At 40.5% G+C, this 22,913-nt stretch overlaps 1 protein-coding gene across 1 annotated transcript in view; it reads right to left on the reverse strand.

Annotated features, from left to right (window-relative positions):
* Positions 1 to 19,433, reverse strand: part of dnmbp (dynamin binding protein) — a 45,872-nt gene extending 26,439 nt beyond the window's left edge. Inside the window, exons 1-4 of the mRNA XM_034119273.1 lie at positions 19,118 to 19,433; positions 6,805 to 6,959; positions 5,569 to 5,691; positions 981 to 3,170 (exon numbers count right to left, since the gene is read on the reverse strand). Coding sequence (XP_033975164.1) covers positions 981 to 3,170; positions 5,569 to 5,691; positions 6,805 to 6,949 — 2,458 coding nt within the window. The 5' untranslated portion in view covers positions 6,950 to 6,959; positions 19,118 to 19,433. The remainder of the gene's footprint in view (positions 1 to 980; positions 3,171 to 5,568; positions 5,692 to 6,804; positions 6,960 to 19,117) is intronic.
* Positions 19,434 to 22,913: the final 3,480 nt, after the last annotated feature.

A 22,913-nucleotide genomic window follows, 5' to 3' on the forward strand; every position in this document is an offset into this window, starting at 1 on the left:
ACATTACTTTTATAAATGAATATTGTAGTAGAGCATGGCCTATTCCCAAATACACAAAAACAAACACACACATTTATCTGCACACACACTCACAGTTATGATAACCCTTTATTTAAATACACAATCCTCTTTCCGCTGGTCCTTGCGGAGAGTAAGCTTGTTTGAGTTTACAGTGGAATTTAAATAGTGTGTGTGTGTGTGTGTGTGTGTGTCTGTGTGAGTGTGTGTGTTTTCCCAGGTAAAAAAGGAAATCTGATAAGCACTGATGGCTCACTTTTAGATTCCTGCTATATTACATTTTGTCCTCAGTGACCGTGTATTTCTAACCTGTGGGCAAAAGGGCCTCAGACTTGAACTATGACATCAAGCAAAAAATAAATTCTACTTTATTTGGCTTCCAGTTTTCCAAGTAACCCTTTCACATACAGAAGCTCACCGACTAACAAAGCAAAACATCTACTTCTTAACATCTTATATTGATGGTATTTATGAGCTGCTCAATGTCAGTAGCTGAACCCACTAATGATATATTTCAAGTGACAAATATAACGGTAAGTTCGATTCCAGGTAAACTAGATGAGTTTAAAGGATATAGCTGTATTGACACCAATCCCTGCAAAACACATTGACACTGTATTAAAAGTATTAATATGTATATTCTAATTTCTATGTTATAACATATAAGTAGAATTTGCTTATTATTATTGACTTTCTGATCACCTGTATATAGTGTTATGCCATGACAATGAATTGTGGCGTTCATTGTGTCTGCTCTATGGATGCATCTACTTACAATTATTCGCAGATATCCTTGATGAATTTTAAGAACTGTGAAACTGTGTTCATGAGGCCAACAAGATCAAAACAAATACATCGTGTTGTCGTTTAATCAGTTCAAGCCCCAAACCGATTAAATCACCATCCCATGTTGAGGATGTCCCAACACACTTCCCCCCCCCTCCACTGCCCAACAGTCTTACCTTGTAGCTGCTGCTGCTCCAGGGCCAGAGTCTCCAGGGTGTAGTTGCAGAACTCCAGATTCTCCATGGCTTGCATGCGGGCCGTCTCATCCTCCTCCTCCTCCAGCATTGTCCTGAGTTCTTCTGCCGTGTGTGCATATGCCTCCATGTCGTGCTCCACCTCCTGCAGCCGGAGCAGCAGCTGGTACCTCTCCTCCTCTTCCCTCTGCCTCTGACTCTCCAACTCCATCTCTCTCTCCAGCTCCTTCTCCGCTTCTAGCTGGCACTGGATCTCTTCTTCCTGGGCGGCTGCGAGGTCACCGAACTCAGGCTGCCTTCCTGCGACTTCGTCCAGGAGGTTCATAGCGGATTCATCAGGGGAGTAGAAGATATTTGGAGGAGTGGTGTTTTGTCTCGGGAAACGAGGAGGGGCACGCGGAGCAGGGCGGGCTGGCTTGTACCCAGGTGGAGGTGGTGGGCGAAGGACTTTAGGACGAGGAGGTGGGGGGCGAAGGGTCCTGCGTCTCTCTAGGGAGGAGGAAGCAGAGATCGACTGCAATAGGTGGGAAACAGGCGAATGTGAGGTGCCTCGCATGATATCGCTCTCATCGCTGAAGTCCATGATAGAGAAGTGGCGTGACATAGATTGCGGGCTAAGGTCGCCTGCAGAGGACGTGTGATTAGGAGCACTAGAGCTAACGTTACTATCGCTGTAGGTCAAGCTTTTCTCAAATTCAAAGAGCTGCTGGGTTAGCTTAGCCTCCAGGTCCCCAGCTGAGGTTACCAGGGCGTCTAAAGTCAAGGATGTTGGCATGACACCATTGGAGCCACGCTGCCGGGAGCGTTGCCTTTCCTCAGCGCTGCCCATCATCATATCAGCATCAGTGACGCTAGCGTGGCGGGTTAGCTTCTTCTGCCGGTGGTTCTCAGCCAGGGTTAATAAGGCCTGGCCGAGACTACCACTTTTCTTACTGGTGGGGGAAGCGTCCTTTGGTGGCCTCTGGGAGTATCTGTTGTTTTTAGACCAACCAGTATGAGTGCTAGGGAGGGTAAGGCTATGTGTTAGTTTGGGCTGTAAGGATCTAGAGTTACCGTTAGGATAGCTAGATCGATTAGGGCCAGAAGATGGACCGCTTTGTCTGTGGCTACGTGCGGGCAGGCTAGGCCGAGACGGGAGTCTGGGTCTTGCTGGAGGAATGGATTTGGGTCTCTCGGGTCCCCTCTGTGCTGGGGCCACAGGTCTACGTGGCTGAGATTCAGGTCTGCTGCCCCCGTCTCTCTGTCCTCTGTTGTTTGTCTGAGCCCCAGTGCTCCTGTTTTCATTTTGCCTCCTCTGCTCCTCCTTCCTCTCAAAGTAGTCCAGGTCCCACACTGTATGATCCTCATAAGTCGTCCATTCAGGATCATTTTCTGACTCAGAGGCTTCAACAACATTTGTTTCCTCTGGCGGTTTCTCCCCGTCGCCCTCTATTTTGACAAAACGGTGAGGAAAGATACCGTGTCGCCCTCGCAGCTCCCCCTCCAGCCAACCGTCTTCCAAAGTGCCTAAAAGATGTATGCGATCCCCCATATCAAAGTTCAACTCGCCTTGGTCTAGGGCCCGAAAGTCATACAGTGCCACAACATAAACACCTCCCTCCTCCTCCTCCTCCTCCTCCTCCTCTTCTTCTTCTTCTTCTTCTACTAAATCCTCTTTCTGCTCCTCCTCCTCCTCCTCCTCTCTCATAAACACCACTCCTTCTACAACTTCTGCCCCATCTTCTGCATCATATTGATCGTCGTAGCTATATTGTTCAGAATCATTGTTCAAATACTGGCAGTCCTCGGGCTCCTGAGGAGATCGGATGGATCCCTGGAGCTCCACAAACCCCTCTGGGAAGATGCCCCTGTGGCCATTCAGCTCCCCCTGGAACCAGCCCGGCTCTGGCAGGCCGGTGATGATGATCAGGTCGCCCTCGCGGAAGTCCAGCTCCTCGTTGAGCTGCGCATGGAGGCTCATGAGGGCCCGAGCCTGGCCTAGGGCGTACGGGGGGAGCTCTGACGCCTGGGCCTGAGCGGAGCGTTCAGACAGCTGCCTGGAGCGACCTGAGAGGGCCAGCTCCTTCACACATGATGTGGGGAAGAGACCGCGGACGCCCAAGGCATTACAACCCCGCTGCCAGGTCTCATCGAGGTTTATGGACCCTCCTGCCTCTCCAACTACCACATCACCTACAGAGACCAGAGATAATGAGCATCACATTTAACATACTGATGTGAATTATGTCACAGTTAAATGCTAAAAGAGGTTTCTAAAATGGCTAAGATCCTCGGATATTCATAAATGTTATTATATGATTTGAAATATTTTGTATTTGTCATTTTAGGTAATACAGGTTAAAGGGGAGTTTTAAGCACAGAGGGACATGCACAGAGACAAAGCAAGAACACTTTAGGATATAAAGGTAAAGACAGCAGACGCATGCTGTCCTAATGGTTGCTCTTATTAATATACAGTACATGTGTAATGTTGTTGTTTTTTGCACACAGATAGTACTGCATGGTATCCAGACAGTAAAGGTAAATTAGCCACACTTATACAGCAATACTAAACCCTTAAAATAAAACAAACAATAATAGAAAAGTAAAAAATAAAACTAATCTTACATTATCTAATTAAACCAATTAGCCATCTAATTATTGAATGAACATGCCTGTAGTTGTTACATTTGGGGCGGCCATCAGGTGTGCCTGGCAGAGAGCTCGTTAGATTTTTTTTTTTCCTCTTCTTTGCCTTAATTAACTGCACTGACTTAGCTTGACTGGAATTTGAAGAACTGCAATGAAGTGCCAGATATTTTGTCCACGTTCAGGTAGCTCTGGTTCTGTCAGGTTATCTCGGGTTACCTTTATTATTGCATTTTTGATTAACAGTTCTAGGGTCAGTAATGGTGCTTTTATATCTGGAGGATCAGGATTATAGGAATGTTGAGCCAGAAGTCCTGGGGTCGCATTCCAAAGACCTGCGGCTCCACCTCCCATTGTGTCTGGGACCAAAACTGGAACGCTGCCAATGGTCACAGTGTAAATTCATACTGGAAATGAAACATTTCCACTCTCAAATGGCTAATAAAGACTGTCTCCTATGTTTCCTTTGCTGCAGGAAGTGTTATTTATCTATGACAGTACAAACATATACAGGAATATTGTTTTTGAGTATATTTGGTCAAAGGTTAAATCTAAATATAAGAAGACATGTTTATGTATTTACACATTTGACTTATTGGGACTGTTCAATAGAGTCTCCAATGTTAACTTAAAATGCTCAATGCACAATTCTCAATACTACAACTTCTATGACTACGACTACTATTAGAACTTCTAAGGACAAAAAAAGACAACAATAACAAGTGTTACCGATGAAAGGGATCTCTGCATCTGTGTTGCATGCCTGAGGTTGTTGTTAAATAAGAAATAAGAAAAAACGACAACTAATGTGAGATAATTCCAGTAAAAAGACAAGGTCAGCTGGAGACAGTCTATGCAGCATTTAGTTTGGCATCTAGGGACATCTAGTGGGCAGTTTCAGAAGGAGGCTTTGTATGATGCGTGTCTTTATGTGGCACTTTTTAACACGTTTCATCATTTATTTATATATTTATATTTGACCACTAAGAGAGGTGTTCATGTTTTGCTCAAGTGAATAGAACATTTGAAAATGCATCAACAGTCAAAAAACTTTTTATCTAAATAGTATTATATTTCCACAATAGTGGAAGATCAAAGGGGAAAGTAAATTGACTTAAGAAATTAACATTTAAAAATGAAATAAATAAATTCGTTTTTTTTGTAGGAAAAAAGCATTCCTTGTAAATCATGAATGCTAATTGAATGGCCTTAAACAACACAACAACTAAAACAATCAGATGCACAAATGTGTCAGTAGCTGACTGTGAATGTGAAACTGAATGTGTAAGCTTTCTTTAAATGTTAATCCTACATCATGGCATCAGTTCTAGTTCTCAGTCTTTCCCTCTGTTTGCACACAGTAACCTTTGAGTGTTTTTCCAATTACATTTTATTGAGAAGCTCCACGAGACAGAGTGACATCACAGGTTTGACCATTTGCTATTTAGTATATAGTTGATCATGTTCATTTAAAAGAGAGGGAGGACGCCATGAAGGAAAACCAGTGCCTAGTCTACATTCACTATGATCCATTCAAGCAGGAATAGCATTATAAATTGCATTTTCACAAAAAAATGGTTGTGAACTGTTCTACTAAAAGTGCACAAATGGGTCAATGAAGACAAAGTCACAGTGTCTAACACAACACAACACTTCAACACAAAACAAACAGTTTACCTGAGCACAGCGACATCAACAAGTAGCGTTAGGCTAAGTGAGGAAACACGGCCCATTAGAGGTTACAGTAGTCCTACGTAAAACACAGATGTGTTACATCCTGTATCCTGCGCCAACAATCTACTTACAAAACGTACAACGCCTAAGTGGGCTCTGATAAAAAATCTTCATGTTTTATGACTAAGAGTCATAAAGACCAGTGATTCATACTTTTATCTGTATTCTAAAAGTACTGTCGGGATGAGTGCATGCAGTATGTCCTTACCTCTAATCAGGGACAGGTTCCCCTGCTCTGCGGAGTTGAAATCATTGATGCAAACGTAAAGTCTGTCTCCAGGCTTGCTGCTGGGGATTGTGATCTCTTCCACAAAGGTGGTGGGAAACTGACCTGAAGACAGAGGACAGAGGAGGGAAACAATAAAAATGTTTCCTATACGTGACTGATTCTTCTGTTTCCAAGACACTGACACAGTTGTAACTTCCTGAATTCAGAATATTCCGATATGTTTACTCACAGACATGTACAGTGTGATCTGGCTGTAGTATCCTAAACCTCATTTCTGAATGTGCAGATAGCGTCAGTATAGGGAGATGAAAGGGTACTTTTTAAAAAGAAAACTACATATTACTTTATTATTTTAAGATGAATAAAATATCCTACAGGAATGACTGATAGTAGTTATAGCAAAACAGTAGCCCTGAGTACTACAATTCTCAACTATTAGAAAAAAGCCAATAGCCTTTTTGGCTTGAACAGTTTTCTCTTTGCTGTAGTTTTGAAACTGATTCAAATATTTAGGGAATGCAAACACATCAAGAACATCTGGATTGAATTTAATAAAAGAGATTATTTGAATAGACACTTCAGACAACATGTTAGCCTGACACCAAAGCCAGTTTCTCATCTTTCCAGGGAAGTCCTGACATCAATGTATTAACATCTGTGTTTTCCAGGAGCAGTACAGCAAGGCCACATTGACTTCCCATTCGCACTTCCCCTCTGAGGGAATCCCCTTTCTTATCTTCTTCCTTCGAAAAAATAATTGGATTTCTGGAAGAAAAACACTTAAAAAAGCAGCGAAAGCTAATAAAAAATGATGCACCCTTTCATCTTGCCCAGAATGAATTGCGATCATCCTCTTCACACCTGAACATAAAGTAAGAACTTATTCATGAACTAAATCTGCCATACCTAATTCACCCCTCTTCACTTCGGAAGTATTTTCAAAATCGTTCTCAATTCCCAGACCTTATGAAGGGCTAGAATGTTTAATATTGAATCCTCTGTATCGTGTAACGCAGACCTCAGAGAGGAAGTGAACCATGCCTTGTCAAACATTTGTTATATTGCATCAAACAAGCACAAATGAAAGACCAAACACAGTTTTCCGTGTGGTGGGAAAGTACGATTTTCCATGTTGTTTTCTATGGTTGTAATTCGAAACAGAAATACTCAACCATAAAGGTTTATATACAATAATAATGACCCCTGACACCTTACCTGTGACGCCATCTTTGTTACCAAGCAACCAGAACTCATCCACGACACTGAGCACCTCGATGACATCACCGGGGAAGAGTGGCAGCTCCTCGGAGACGCTGGGAAGGAACTCAAAGACGGCACGCACCACCGACCCTGCTTCCATTACTCATAACCTGCAGAGGCAAACAAAATACAAATTAAAAGAGTATTCCCACTAATTGTTACATTCAAATGTTATACAATGCATAGAAAAATGGGGACAAGTAAAAGAAAAATGGAGGATAAGCAAAAAAAGTGCACACATTTGTCAAAATGCAGATGCGTCTCAGTTTTCTAAATAAGGAACACTGGTGCTATTCAAAAGCCTCGCCATACAAATCACAAACAGAGAGTGAGCTTTTCTGAAACAACATTAAATGAAGGGGGGGGGAGAGAGAGCGTGAGAAACCTAAAGCAAAAGAGAGAGCTGGTCTTCACAAGGCTTAAAGACATTCCTCGACACTCTGTATAACCTTCCCCTGTTTCTCTGCTTTCTCATGAAGAGAGGTGTGTACAGTAATCCCATTTACCAACTCCTGCTCTTCTCCGGCAAAAGTGCATATAAAATAAAAGTGTGTATGTGAGGCAACATCTTTTTAAAACCAACCACATAATAACACAAAACACCCATTTTCGAAAACGTGTGCTCAGTACTGTCTACATTAATTAGCAGCAAATTGAACTAACACACAAAATTGTATTTAATAAGTACTCCACGAGCCCTTGTGTATCATTATCTGGAGACAGACTAACCACAGGTGGGGATGGACGCGCTGAAAGAGAGGGGAAATGAGAGAGGAGGGCTGTAGTTTGCCACAGTCAATGGGGCCTCTGTTGTTTGGGCTGATGGAGCCAAAGGGGGGGGGGGGACACTCTAGTCCAGTTCAGTGGCACTGTCTCTGGGGAGAGACGCGGCTCAGGTTATCCTGAATGTGGAGTAAGGATAGAGGAGGCAGATGATAAGCGTGTGTGTGTGTGTGGTGTGTGTGTGTGTGTGTGTGTGTGTGTGTGTGTGTGTGTGTGTGTGTGTGTGTGTGTGTGTGTGTGTGTGTGTGTGTGTGTGTGTGTGTGTGTGTGTGTGTGTGTGTGTGTTTGGGTTCCGCAGTGAAGGTTAAGCAGTACTGTTTTGCTTAACAAAAGCAGTTTGATCTCACTGAGAAGCAGGATGTGAACACAACACCACATAGTGTCAATGCCACAGTGTTAACTAATGCAAGCCAAAGGGATGTGTTCATGTAAATGTGAAGAAATAAAGGCAGGCAATGAGCACAAACAAGCGGTGTGTACTTTTTTTTTTAAAGTGACCAAATCAATCTCTAAATGTGATGGCTTCATAATGTCATTTGCAACATGACGCACACTGTAAATCATTTTTCTCCTTAACCTCAGTTCAATTGAAACAATACCAGCCTGTCAGATAATATGACAAATGTAACAAGTCTAAACATGCACACAGGTGAATCACATATCACCCAGCTTTGAGAAACAGTGTTCATGAAACAGAGTTATGGTGATCTTCAAAACAACTCCCAGCCTTATCTGTTTTGTCTATGTTTGTGAAAGATGATATATAGAAAGAAATGCCTGAACCATTAGTTCATTGTGGTTGCAGGATAAAAATAAACAAGTATAGCTCATCTCACCTGAAGAGAGCACAATGCACTTTAAACTGTCAGGTTAAAGAAGTGTCTTTGTGAAAAGCCTGGGTATTCCCTTTAACCCAGCATTTCTCAAAGTGTGGGGCGCAGAGATGTGATAGGTGGATCGCGAATGGACGCGATGAATGGGAGATTATTATTATTTGTATTTCTTTTTTTAAATAAATGTTTTGGACCTCAGGCCGGAATCGAACCTGGGTCCTCGTGGGCGGTAGTGGACTGTTACAGCCGGAGACTCGCAACGGCGGTGGACTTTCACAGCGGACCCGCCCGAGCCGCCCGAGTCGCCCGAGCCGCCCGAGCCGCCGGAGCCTCGCAACAAAAAAAAACAGTTTAAAAGGGGAGTGATTAGTAAAATATGCATAAATAAAAAGAAAGAATGCTAACTAGGTAACATAAGATAAGAATAAACAAGTTTAAATTATTTGTTATTGGTTGTGATTATATTCTAAAGATGTTTGGATTATTGAAAAGTATACAGCTCCCTTTCATATGAATGTTGAGAGCTGTATCCATAAATTCATTTTGTGCTCAAAGTGCACCAGATTGATGCATTTCACTTCAACAATTAAAAAAATCTTCCCGGGGGAGCATCCCCCCGGACCCCCCTAGAGGATGTGAGGTCCACCCCCAAATAAAGCAGGTTCAAATAATTAAATTAAATACATTTTATTTTAGTAAACACTGAAAACGGGTCCCACAGACCCAAACAGCACACAAAGGTTAAAGGTAAGCATATAATAATGTTAAAATGTGCTAAATATATACACTGCAAAAAAAAGAGGAGTAAAAGTAGCTCACGACTTGTTTTATTTTTTGAAAGTAGCTCTCATCCTAAAAAAGCTTGGAGACCCCTGTTATAGAACGATACATTTGACAATTTTAAGCTTGGCCTACCATTTTATTGGAGCGATGAGGAACAGGTGGGGCTTGAAAAGGCCCACATGTTCAAAGTGGGGAATGACAGGAAAAGTTTGAGAACCACTGCTTTAAACTAACAGCCATTCACAAAAAGAAGGTAGTTCCTGTGGCACAGAGGATATTTAAATGTATTTGGCTACTGTGTATGACTTGTGTGTGTAATTGTATATGCATGCACTGCGTTCTTCAGTTGGCAGTTAACAGCGAATTCCAGTAAAGCCACTGAAGACCAGCCAACTCACTGATCATTTTCCTTTTATATAAATAATCTATGTCACCCCTTGAGTCATCTTGCACTCAGTGGCTGTAACACAAACAGAATACACATTTGTCTAATTTTGGAAAAGATCTCTTCTCAGTGTATCAGCTCATAATGTCTTACTTGTTCCCTGAAGATGGGGTTCTGCCAAGACAAGACAGAAAGTCAGACCGTACATACACAGAGGCATTTGTAGCAGAAACAAACCACACAAACTTTACGTTTTCTCAGCTAGAAAATAGAGAAGTGTGTCTTCGGTCAGAGTGACCGCAACACGTACGGACCAACACGCGATACACAACAGTATGCGGTGTTTCATGTGCAAATCTGTGATGTTTCAGAAGCAGATGTCTGCACATATATGGTTGGAGTTATCAATGGGTCCATTTGGGTATGGTCACGTCACTGTACCCAGGAAGAACAAGAGAAATCTCCAACGAGGCGTTCTGGGGCAGCACAGACAGGTCTTTTCTGTGTTAGAGTTTTACTCGCTACAGGGTGTACTTTGAGGGTCTGTGACTTTGCAGACCGTTTACATGCATAAAAAGCTACATAACACACAAGGGGACGGGTAATAACCGGAAAAGCATGACATGGGACCTTTAAAAGATTGAAGATTGAAATTGAAGATTCATTTCTAATCAGGCCTTCCTGTGTGATGTGAAACTAATTTCTAGATTGCAATCTTCTTTTCACAGGCATAATTTTTCTACGTAAATGAATGTCTCAAAAGACATCCATCCATCTTCTCCCGCTTATCCGTGGTCGGGTCGCGGAGGTAGCAGTTCCAGCAGAGAGCCCCAAACTTTCCTTTCCCTGGCCACATCAACCAGCTCTGACTGGGGGAATACATGTGGTAAACAAAACAAAAAAAAATCACCCCTTCAGCCCTTTTGTGCTCAAAGTGCACCAGATTGATGCATTTCACTTCAACATTTAAAAAAATCTTCCCGGGGGAGCATGCACCCGGAAAAAAATCACCCCTTCAGCCACTTAACTTCCTGCATCTTGTGATTCTTGTCTATTCAAGCCTGCCGCCACAGCTGAGCTTACATCCAACACTCAGGAAACATCCCACCACACCCTTCTGCCGTGCCCAGGCCTGCACACACTCCCTACGCTGCTGCAGCTTGCCTCCAGTTAATCCTCAGATCTGCATTCAGCCAGACAAGCTCCTTAGTGTTATTTATGGGTCTGTCGGTGGCCCCTGTACTCGTGCACTTTTACACCCTATACTCTGGCAGATGACAACAAAAGCGCCTGATTGTCCTGTGACACCTGGGTCCTGTACAGTAGTGGAATATAGTTCAATTCAAACATTACACAGGGTCAGCTGATACATAAAAAATAAGCTCAGAATGTTTAACGAAAAAAACTGAGTAAATGCAATAAAGTCCATAATCAATCTTGTTCCCCTAAAATGCAAATAGCTGATAGTAAAATGCTCAGTGTGTCATATGTGTACCAAGATAAATAGTAACTCCTTACTAAACTAGAAGTGATCATCAGCATGTTAGCATACTGTAGCTGACATTAGCATCAAAGACTCACTGCAATACCCTCAAATAAATGTTAGCCAGGCTGTGGACTCTTTTCATATTATTCAAATACTAAATAATGTAATTTGTTAATATAATGCTCTATTTTTGGAATGGCTATTGCTACAAAGAATTTATTTTCTCAGCCGTCTTAGGTCTTTTGGGGCGAGCAGAGAAATTCTTCTGTTGTTCTTTACATCTGTGATCATGTCCATTCTACAGTACTGCAATACTACCTGGTACAAATGTTTGTCAGCAGCTTTAAAATCAAAACTGCTCCACCTGTTAAAAATCTGCTCAAAGATTGTTGGTCAACCCTGTCAGAGACTCTATGACTCAGTCTATCATAACAACCTAGTGAGGCTGTCCAATGACATCATCTCTGACCCAAACCATGTTCTGAACAGTGAATATGAACTGCTACCATCTAATCGGAGATACAGGGTCCCACGTTTCAATAAGGTCAGACTGAAGCACTCCTTTGTGCATCAGTCAATCCTCACAGTAAATACAGAGCTGAATCCCAGATCAAATGCACCCTGAAGGCTCTTTTCTCTCACTGATTGTGCTGTTATGTTAAATGTTTGTTGTTTGTGTTTCATGTATTTTTGTCTGGATATTTGTCTGTTGATTTGTCGTCAGCTGCTGTGACGCAAGTCAAATTTCAGACTTGATCTGACAAATAAAGTAATATCGTATCGTATCGTACATGCTTAGCAGACATGGAATGTGTCATTTAGATGCACTGCTGCCTTCAGGATCTGCATAGAACAATGATCAAACATGAAATATGACAAAAGTCCTTCATGAAATTGACTTTAATGTCTGAACAACAAGTCCCAGCTTTACTTTAGACATCTTGGCGCCCTATTTAACTAAGGACCAGACTAGATTAGCTTCAGTTTCTATCCAACTAAGTCTTGCTCAATCTATTCCTTGTAGGCCAATTACACCTTTCCACTGCACAAATTAAATTAGATTAGCAGGGAGCATTAATTAGAGTTATGTTGATATGGGATGCACACCTTCATCAGTTCCATATTGCCGTACATGTTTCAAGGTAAAAAAAAGTATTTAAATAGGTCTCCTCATCTCTAATTTGAAAAGCATTATGTGCATGTTTCAGTATTCGAGTGACTCATTCTGACTCACAGCAACACCAGCTGAGGACTATTTGTTAGGATTGGGGAAAAAAGGGAGGGAAAAAGAGAATCATGTAAGGAGGGGCAGGCCTGGCTGGAGAAAATGTTTAAAACACGTTGCCAGACTCTACCAGATAACTGTTCTTCCAACAATGGAATATATCTAATGATCGTTTACTGCTTACCCACCTCTACAGGGCACATCCTGGAAGAGTACAAGGGGCATTTCACACACAGAGATCCTCACAATGAGACTCCCACAGGTGTGTCTCTTCTGTGAGGATTTATGAGGTCTTGATAAGCAATGGGACTCTGAACATGACTGAGCAGCCTGGAATAAACTTCTGACAGCAGAGGAAAACTATTCAATGTAGTTCCTGAATACTGTGTTCTCAGTGCAGAATGAAAGACACAAATGTATTTCTTCTACTGCCTCAACAACACTTGTAACGCCAGGGCTGGCCCTCGACCGAATACATGTGTAGCAGACTAACACTCATAATTGTGTTGACAGCTTAGTCAATTTAATAAAAACAGACTTTCTAGACAAAAGATAATGCAGAAGCACCACTTGTGCTCATAGGTTTCTTGGAAATATGTAATTCAACAAATTAACAAATGACTTGTCTAAGACCAAAATGACCAACTTATCAATTGTTGAACTAAAAACTGGGAAGCCTGAGATTGCATAATCCTTATTACTACCTGAAAAGGTGTGTAGTTTTTTAGGGAGAGAGGGTGAATGGCACAGTGTGACTGAAACGTGTGTGTGCCAATTGGCATTGCCCTGGAGAAAGTAACAGGATTACGACAGATAGCTAAATCAACAGTTGACACACGTGCATGCACACACACATACACACACTGTATTAAACACATATGTCAAAGTTGACAGTGGGACAAAGAACCAACTGTCTGACCTGAGAAAGGCCCATCATCCATCTTTACTAAACTAGTACCTGTGCATTTGTGTGTTTCCAACAGTAATTGGATCAGTATATGATGCAATTCAAACAACGAAAAGCATGTGATGGAAAGTCAGTAGATTGTTAGCATTTTACATAAGTAGTAGTGAGATACACTAGGTTTCAATGTCAGCAGGAAATAATCAGTCTTTTCCTTCAATGAATGCAACATCTAAGGAATTTATAGAGCATGTGTGAGAAGGGAGACATCACAGTGAGCTAGACCACTGGGTGGGTTAGGCCCTAACCCACCCAGTGGCTCTTGTGATGAAAATTGCGATTTTATAGGCATGGTTGATTGTTCATTCCCTAACCGTTAGGGAATGAACAATCAACCATGCCTATAAAATCGCAATTTTCATCACAAGAGCCACAATTTCCGTTGTAGCTTACATGATTAAAAGCTGTGGCATGTGACACTTGTTGAATTGTCAGGATATATTGAGAACCTCAAGGCAGAGTTTATTCAGCTGTTTTTAATTAACATTAATACTGCGACTTGGTGAAACAACTACAAAGAAATGTTGGTTTCAATCTGGTTGCTCATCAACATTTTTTATGTGGAGTAGTAGTGTGTATGGACACACCTGTATTTCGGTTTATATAAAATACTTGCAAATGTCAATTGTGTGATTAGATACTTTTATCAAATCTTTCAACACTACATACTGTATATAATTGTCCTAACTGGTCCACCTATTATTACAGCTCCAAGGCATCCGTAGGGTGCTGAAACCGTGTGTCTGCTGACTGTCTGTACCTTTTATTGAACAGGGTCATCTGATGCCAACAATGAAGCTGCTGCCTCATTATCTGTCTGCCTGCCAGGACCAATGTGCCATTCATCCTATTCAGATACACCGGAGTGGCAGACTGGCACACACACACAAACAAACACACACACAGGCTGGCAGAAGCCTCTGGAGTGCACTGGATGACAGCCGATGTCTTTTGATACGGATTGTTTACTGTGCAGCGCTGTAGTCCTCGTACACAGAATGCTGAGTCCACTGAAACACATTCACCTCGAAACAACCAGAACAGGTGACCTGGCCAGTGGACGCTTCTGGATATTAAAAACTGTGGACATCTGTTGCTTTTCTTTTGACCGTCTAGTCTTTCAGCACATGTGATTGGGGGACGACGAGGGCAAAATGAGAAGGCTCTGTGGGGCTGACAGTTGTCAACATAAGTCATGTGGTTTTCTAACCATCTGCTTGTGGCTCACAGACCTCCTGTAGTATAATCCTATAACCAATTTAGATAAGAGTTTTGTTATGGTTTGTTTTTCTTCTTTGCAAACAAAATGTGGTCAACCACATCGGTAATAAATAAATCTCCTAATTGGCCAACATAAAACGTTATGCTCTGGTAAAGACTTTGTCAAACAATGTTAGGGCGTTCTGCTGGCTTGGTGGTCTAATCCGCACAAGGACATACTTTTCAGTTTTGATTATATATTTTGTCGGTCTTAAACATTTCTTATATAGCTCAGGGTTACGTCATGCCAATCCAAAATATATTCAGTCTCACATAAGACAAAGAAAGAACCAAATCCTAACAAAAAAGCTGAAACAATGAATTAAGTCATTTTTGCTTCATTTAATAGATGCATATGGAATTTCTGAGGAGATTTTTTATAAATGTTCTTATTATTTTAGCTTTAATCCTTATACCATGTCGTTTTTCTGGGTTCAAACTCAGCCTAGGGGTCTTTCTTTGTTGCATGCCAGCCATCCAAAACTCCCAGTTTTTGCATATAATTTAATCTCATCTCTTAATATTATCTTCTAAAGACAATCCTGCTCATGAAGCCTTAAAAGTAATGGTATGGAACCACAATGTGATCTACTGTTGTTGGTCTAAAAAAAAAGCAAATGGCAAGACAGTGAAGAGAGCAGTCTGGCTTTAAAGTGCATATCAACCAGATGAGGCAGCACTACGTGGCCTCAGCCAGCTGGGTGAAAAGAACACATCTGGCGAGCCGAGTCAAATACCTAAAGATGCCAAACTCTGTTGAAATATTTTGGGCGAAGCTGTACTGTTTACCTCAAACATGCAAACAGTAAACACATACAAAGAGATGGTTTGCAGACATACAGTACTGTACACTAACATACTAGCTCTGCATTTCAACACAAACAAAGTCTATTTAGTCACAAGGCCACCACCAATATATATAACGAGACAGGAAGAATGGTTCCTTTTATTTTAAATAGCCTAAACTGTATGCATTGCTGACTGTGGTTAGGATGACATGTCAGTTTGCAGATGCACAAAACCAATAATGCCCTTTCCTTTCATACTCACATTTACCACTCTGTTGTGAACTATAAGACAGTAATCTTGCCAGCAGCTATATAAAAAGTACAATAACATTTTGTATACATATTTCATTTTCATACAGTAGCTCTGAGCTCAATGAAGTTACCAGTAAATGGGAATCCGTTTTTTCCCCACTTATTTTAGCTAAAATATGTTATCATACCTTTCACAATCTTTAATGATGCAGTGTCATCAAAACATTTAAGGGAATAAGCTGACATTTGAGGGAAAAAACAGTATTGTTTTTATGTGTTAAATGAGAGTGTTATAAATCTACTGGCAGCAGCCGGTTAGCTTAGCAATGTCATATTGTTGCTTTTGGCTTTCCAAAGGCAACAAAGTCTTTCCAACCTAACACTAATAAAATAAACATGTATGTTGAACACATACTGTAAATGAAACATATGGCATTCTGGGAGGATTGTCCGAATACAATTATATTATACAACAACCCCTATCCACAAATGAGCTGACTCATGTGTTTCAACTAGGTAATCTTGCACTCATCTGTACCTTAAGATTCGTCCTGTCTTGTTTGATTCTTGATTGAACCAAAACTATGGTTACGAATAACAAAATGTCTATTCCGCTTACTGCCTTATTTATACGAGTTAAAACTTCTCCTCACAGTCTGTAACTTTCCAAAGAGTAGACAGAGCATTGCAAGATGTGTTGCTGCTGAAACATGAATGTAGGGGAAAACCCTGGGTGGGTCTTTGGACAACGAATGGTAATACTCTTTTCTGGCTTATCCATAGCCTAAGTCCTTGTCTTTACGTTTTCACTCACTTTGCATTTCTGCAGCTTGGCAAGCACACAGGCATCTCTCAAAGGAATGTGCTTAGTTTTGGACCCTTTTTCTTCCTTTCCCTCACATTTTTGTTTCCCTATTCCTTCTTCAAGCATGCACGTGTTGAATATTAATGGCTCTCATGACACACAGACACACACTGGGTGGACCTCTCTTTTGCATAAACATTTCCACAGCGAGGAGGACAGCTCAGATGTCTGAGCTCAGAGGGCAGAGACTGCGTTGTCACGGATACCATGATGTGTTTGGAGGGTTTTCCCTGAGAGAAACCCAGGGGTGCCCAGGGTGACGCCGCCTCCTGAAGACATGCCGGAGTCCTAATAGTTTGCATATGAGCGGTTACATAACTGATATCTCCCTTTGAATCCCAACACGACTGCACAAATTGTAATGGAGGGTTAAATAAGTACTGGTACGCTCCTTTCGGGGAAATCCATAAACACTCAATTCTAACATCTGCTTTCCAAACATTTAAACACTTAAGGGTCAATTGAGGGCATTGACAAGAGTCCGCCAAAATGGAAAACTCAAAGTCAGCTTCGATGAGTTTTGGGAAACTGTTGGGACAGCTAACTGGGATGGGCCAGGAATAATCTACGCAGAGGACTGAAATACCAGTTTCATATGAATTCAGCAAAAGAGACAAAAACACTGCTGGAAGGAACACTAAGACTTCAAGGAGTGTTCTTCTTGTTTAGTCTGTCTTTATTGTGTGCAATTATCTCTCTGTCTTCAGGGCTTTATGTCCAATCTTAAGAAACCAAACTAACCCCGAAGCCTATAAAAACAAAATAAAGATCATTACATGCATCAAAAACTGAATATTATTTTTCACTTTCTTTACAGCATCTGCTCATATTAACACTAACCCCCGGTACCCCCCTTCACATCCATTTAAAATCAAATGAATTGCCCTGCATTGTATTGCCTATGCCGATGTAACTAAACCGGGGATCCCAGCAATGAATGGAACGTTCGTTTTTCGAAGTCTGAGAGCGTTAAATCATTTGATAAACATTTGAATTATCCTGTTTACCCGTTTCATCAATTTATGTGTATTAGTGGTATTGTGCTCTGCTGGACATTCTGACCTGCTGCTGTAGCCTGCACTGTCTTTCATTGGCTGGAATTATAATCACATCACAGTGATAATCTATGTTGCTTTTACAAAATGTACAATGACATTTTTCACTGGCTTAATGGGGACTGCTAATGCATAATGTTTGTGACATGTAACACATGCAAACTGACACAAACTTCTCAGGTTTCTTTGTTGCAGGTAGTGATATATGACCCTGATGCAAGTGTTCAATAATTCAGAGTGTACGATGTGTATGTGCATCCAGAATCCTGACGAGGCACCAAACACACAAGCAGGACACCAAAAGAGAAAATATATTCTTGTTTAAGGCTAATAGTGGTTAAGTAAATGCAGGGGGTTTGCCACATACAGCATGACTCAGAAGACGGAATAGGTAAAATACACTGTCAAGTACAGTCCTGGTACACATGACAGGACAAGTTAGAGACTCTTTTATTTTTGCATAAAGACTGCTGGTTGGATCCCTGCAGGCAAAGAAAAATAGAAAAGCCCTTGTGGAGCGTGCCAAAGCACACTGCCACTGCAATATTTGTATCAACACGTATATTCGTTTTTTGCACCCAGGGATTAATGAAAAATTCCCAAATGAAAGGAAAACGGACATCTCTATTGTCCTTATATCTTTTAAGCCATAGAACACACCTCTCATTGATCGAGATAGGGCTGTCCTGGAAATTCTTCCACCAAATGCAAAAGCACCACTTTTAAATAAACATTAAAAAAAAATATGAATTGACTGAAGAAAATAAAAAAGTAGAAAGAAAAGAGCAGAATATTGTAGAAAAGAGCGTGCTAGAATAGAATAAATTAGATAAAAACAGAACATCGTAGAATCTAATACAGAAAATTATATATTAGAACAAATCATAAATAATAGAATGGATTTAAACAGAACAAATGCATAAGAGAACAGAACATTATAGAATAGAACATACTGATAGAGAAAAGAGTAGATTATAACAGATCATGATAGAAGAGATTACAATAGAATAGAAGGAAACATACAGTAAGGAATCAGTGTGTTTGTGTCCAGACCACCATACATAATATTCTGTGACCAGAATATTCCCTGTGTGTGTGTGTGTGTGTGTGTGTGTGTGTGTGTGTGTGTGTGTGTGTGTGTGTGTGTGTGTGTGTGTGTGTGTGTGTGGGTGTGTGTGTGGGTGTGTGTGTGTGTGTGTGTGTGTGTTCGGGTCCCTCACATGGTGGAACAACTGACAGCAGCGACCACAGGTGACAGCCAGACGGGGGGATTATTGGGTCTGCAACACTTGTGTTCTCAGCCATCACTCATTCAGCTCACGTCACTATCCTAACAGCTCTGTATTCACTGAGGCTGCCTGCAGGGAGGATAGATCCTGCTCAAAGTACGCACACACGAGTCAACCCCTCACTATAACTGTACACAACAAATAAGTATAATAGGAAAATGCAGGGTTGTTACGTTAAAATGGGTTCTGATATGTTGGCAGCTGTTGTTAATACCCATCCTTTACCCCATGATAGGCGTTTCTCCAGTTCTTCTTGCGCTGTAAAGTAGCCAAAGTAGTTTTTTTTTGTGCTTTTCTTACCTTTAAAGTGTCTTATCGTCCTGTGGAAAATGTGGTAAATGTCCAGTCAGACAAGATATCCAACTTCTCCAGCCTGCTGATATGGTGGCGGAGCTGCTTTTCCCCTCGACTCAACTTTCAGCGGCTACACTCCCCGCAACTCTGGAGTCATTATTCCCGGAGAAAAATACTTTCTTTCGGCGTAAATGTCAAGCAGTCATATTGACACGGGAAAGTGACACGGTGGTCCCGGCTGTGTGTCGGTACATTCAGCTGTCATCACATTAGAAACGGGAGCAGACGAGTCGCTTTGCTCCTCTCCATGCCTACATACAACAACGCCACCCACTTTTTCCAAAGAGACCCGTAGCTGGCCCGGGCTGTGCCTGACTGAAAAGAAAAGGAAACTGGGTCCAAAAGTTCAGCAGGACCTGAATCATTTCACTATAACTCAACAAGCGAGAAACTGCAGGATTGTTTACTTTCAGACAGATTTTTTTTAATAGACTATAATAACCAATAACAACCAACCAATTACCAGGAACAAAAGTAGCTTACAAATACAAAATCAGAATACAAATCTGAGATATTTGTTAGTATTTCCATTTTGTGGTACAACATTCTAATACTAAGACATTTTGTACCTAACCAATAATATATATAATTACATTCACAGAGGCCCTTTTTTGTACTAAGTCTTTATTATAGCTTTCATTCATTATCAGTTAATATGCTGCAACTGAGTAATCGATAGCTTTCAATCTTTCAATATCTGAAAAAAAAGAAGAAAAAAATGTTTGCTGCAGCTTTAATTTTAAATGAACAGGCCCCACTTTGAATGCAGGACTTTTTTGTATTATTACTTTTTTTGTACTAATAGTTTACAAGTTAAGGATCTGAGTTCTTCTTTCATCATTGCCAATAACAGATACATCCTCTCAGAAAGCGGATCCTCATTTAAATTCAGGTCATGAGGCCAGAATGCATCTGTGTATTGAGATTGAGGAAGCCTTCTTAATATGGACCTCCTTAACCTAGGAGTTTATAAAGAATGTTTAAATACTTAAGTTTAACATAGTCACTGTAACCTAATCATAGACACTTCAATTATGTCATCTATTGCATGTCAAATCAAATTGATAACAAAATAGAAAAACTTGTTTTTGAATCGCAGGGAGTGTATCAATTTCTCCATGAACTGTTCCTCAATCCATTAGCTCATTCCTGAGCAGGTCAGCACATGTTTGGGGCACTTCACCAAGTAGCAGTTTTAAGTAACACTATCTGTTTCTAAATAATACCATCTGAGTCTCCTATGGCATATACAAGATTGCATTTGTTCAGCATGACAGAAGTCAATCTTCCGACACGTAGGAGAAGGTGTAAGCAGTAATCTTTGTGTGGCTTTACCCTCAAACTTTAGCTCTTTCATTTAGAGTTCATTAAAGCAATGAAAGCCTTTTTTTAGATATAGAAAATCATAGTTGTTGAATAAGGGATTATATGTTTGGTAATCCAATTCTCAGCCTTGGCCATTGTGTGCTGAGGGTGTGAATCACTGCCTCTAGTTTTTTTGCTGCGTCCGCAGTAATGACAGCTTCCTCATATGTGATCTTGAATGTGCCGAACAATAGCAGGAAACAACGGATGCTTTTAACTTTAGGTGCTGACGCGAAAAAGGAAAGATACAGGAGACACTAGGCCCAGTAACAAACACACATGTGTGCAAACGTAGATCGACTTCATCATAACATACAGTTTAATACATGGTGTCATGTAAAAAAAAGTACTGGAGCTATCACGATACAAAAATAATCCATTAATTGCTAATGAGTATCTTTTCTTTATCCATTTTGTATTCATTTGTTTTAAAGAGTTAAGAAAAGTATCATGCAAAATATGACTAATATTAAGGAATGTCGTCATAAAAATCCAATAATTAATAAAAATGTGTATATTGTTAAAAAAAAGTTATAGAAACAGATATCCTAACAAAAATATTTTGATAGCACTATTGTATGTAACAAATCGGCAACACAATTAAAATAGGAGACAAATACTAATATTTAACATATATTAAAAGTTAAACCACATTTAGCAAAAGAGAGAACAGGTAAAACAAAAGAATATATATATTTGCATTCATGTTTAAAAATAATACCATAACACTTTCAATATTTCATTGTATCACTGTCCAGTTACTAACAATCTCCAATGGTCATGTTTTGCCTTGAACATCAAAAAAATTATCTTGTGTAACGATTCAAGTATTTTTTATATGAATCATTTGTGAAGTGCTTCGACTGTAACTTCCGATAAGGCCTGGCCCATCGATGTCATAGAACTGCATAAACTCTGAGTCAATCAATGTGGGTCAGGCAGTGTAGGAGATGGACCTCTGGTGGGCTTCATTGACGCCACATCCAGTATGGCCAACTTCACAAACACACTCATACACACAGACAGACACAAATGCACACACACACACACACACACACACACACACACACACACACACACACACACACACTATGGCTGAGAAGGCTCCAGATCAGTGACTCTGTATGAAATGCCGGCTTTGTCTTCTCCCACAGTGGCCGCTTTTCATTCAGGGCCACTATGTAGGTCTGTTGTTGTCTTTCAATATTTGCTGCCAGTTGATCGGTGCCATAATGCTCTGTAGGCAGAGAATACATTGGGTGTTGTACAATCGCCTTATTGTGTCTGCTCTGAGAAACATCAGCTGTGACGAAGTGTGAGAATAGACTGAAAATGAAAGTTATTGTACTAATGGACTGATAGTTGAGCCGATGTCAGTAAGTGAGTGACTTGTGACTATTGTGACTCAATTTTATCATGACAGTGGGTTTGATGAGGCATGACTAATATAGCTGAGTTCATTGTTTTTTCTTCGCATATGACCATTACTAACAACAAATTGCTATTGTCAATGTATTATAAAAACGACTCATGTATATTATTATTGTGCTAGATTTATAAAAGTCTCACTCTAGTTGTGGCTGGGATTTAACATTCCCACTAATAAGAATCAGGAGGAACAATAGATTAGAAGACAAATAAATGCTTTATTCTTGGGGAACGTTGAGGAATCTTATTTGGATTTTGTTAGCTTTTAAGACACAGCTAAGCGTCAGACATTCACAGCAGGGTTTATTTCGTACATTACTTTTAAATCTCCTTCTCATAATTACCAGAAACCTTACTTCAGGTATCTTAATGGAAACCATTTCAAAAAACCCTACTGAAGTTGAGACGAGGGAACAGAAAGTGCTACAATTCTAACACATTTAAGGGTTTTAGGACTCTTTTATGCACCATATTATTGGTAGTGTATTCATGGAGATAAGATGGAAAACCATTTTACCATTGGAATAAAAATGTAAAAAGAACGGGATGTAAATCCTTTATTTGAGTAGGTTTCATGTATTAATGTGAGGAAGACAAATGTAAAGCTTATTCTTTATCTGTGGTGACACCAGACATATTAATAACAGGATTTTGATGTAATGGGAATAGTTTGCAAGATATAAAATTAGCCATATTTATAGTAAAAAAACAATCCAAAAATATTTAAAGTTGTCTCCATTTGCCTTCTGTTAGTGTGTATATCAACAATATGTTTTATTTGAAGACTCTGTGCCTGTAAAACCCTAGAAAGATCAGCTGGAAAGTAGGGCTGCATTGAATTGGCGATAATAATCGCTCGATGGGTTTGATTTAATATCAGATTGGGTTGTTTTTCCTGGTTGGAAAATCATAACTGTTATTTTTGAGATAGCTGAAATCCAATATTTCC

The sequence above is a fragment of the Trematomus bernacchii genome, unplaced genomic scaffold, assembly GCF_902827165.1.
Source record: "Trematomus bernacchii unplaced genomic scaffold, fTreBer1.1, whole genome shotgun sequence".
NCBI lineage: Eukaryota > Metazoa > Chordata > Actinopteri > Perciformes > Nototheniidae > Trematomus > Trematomus bernacchii.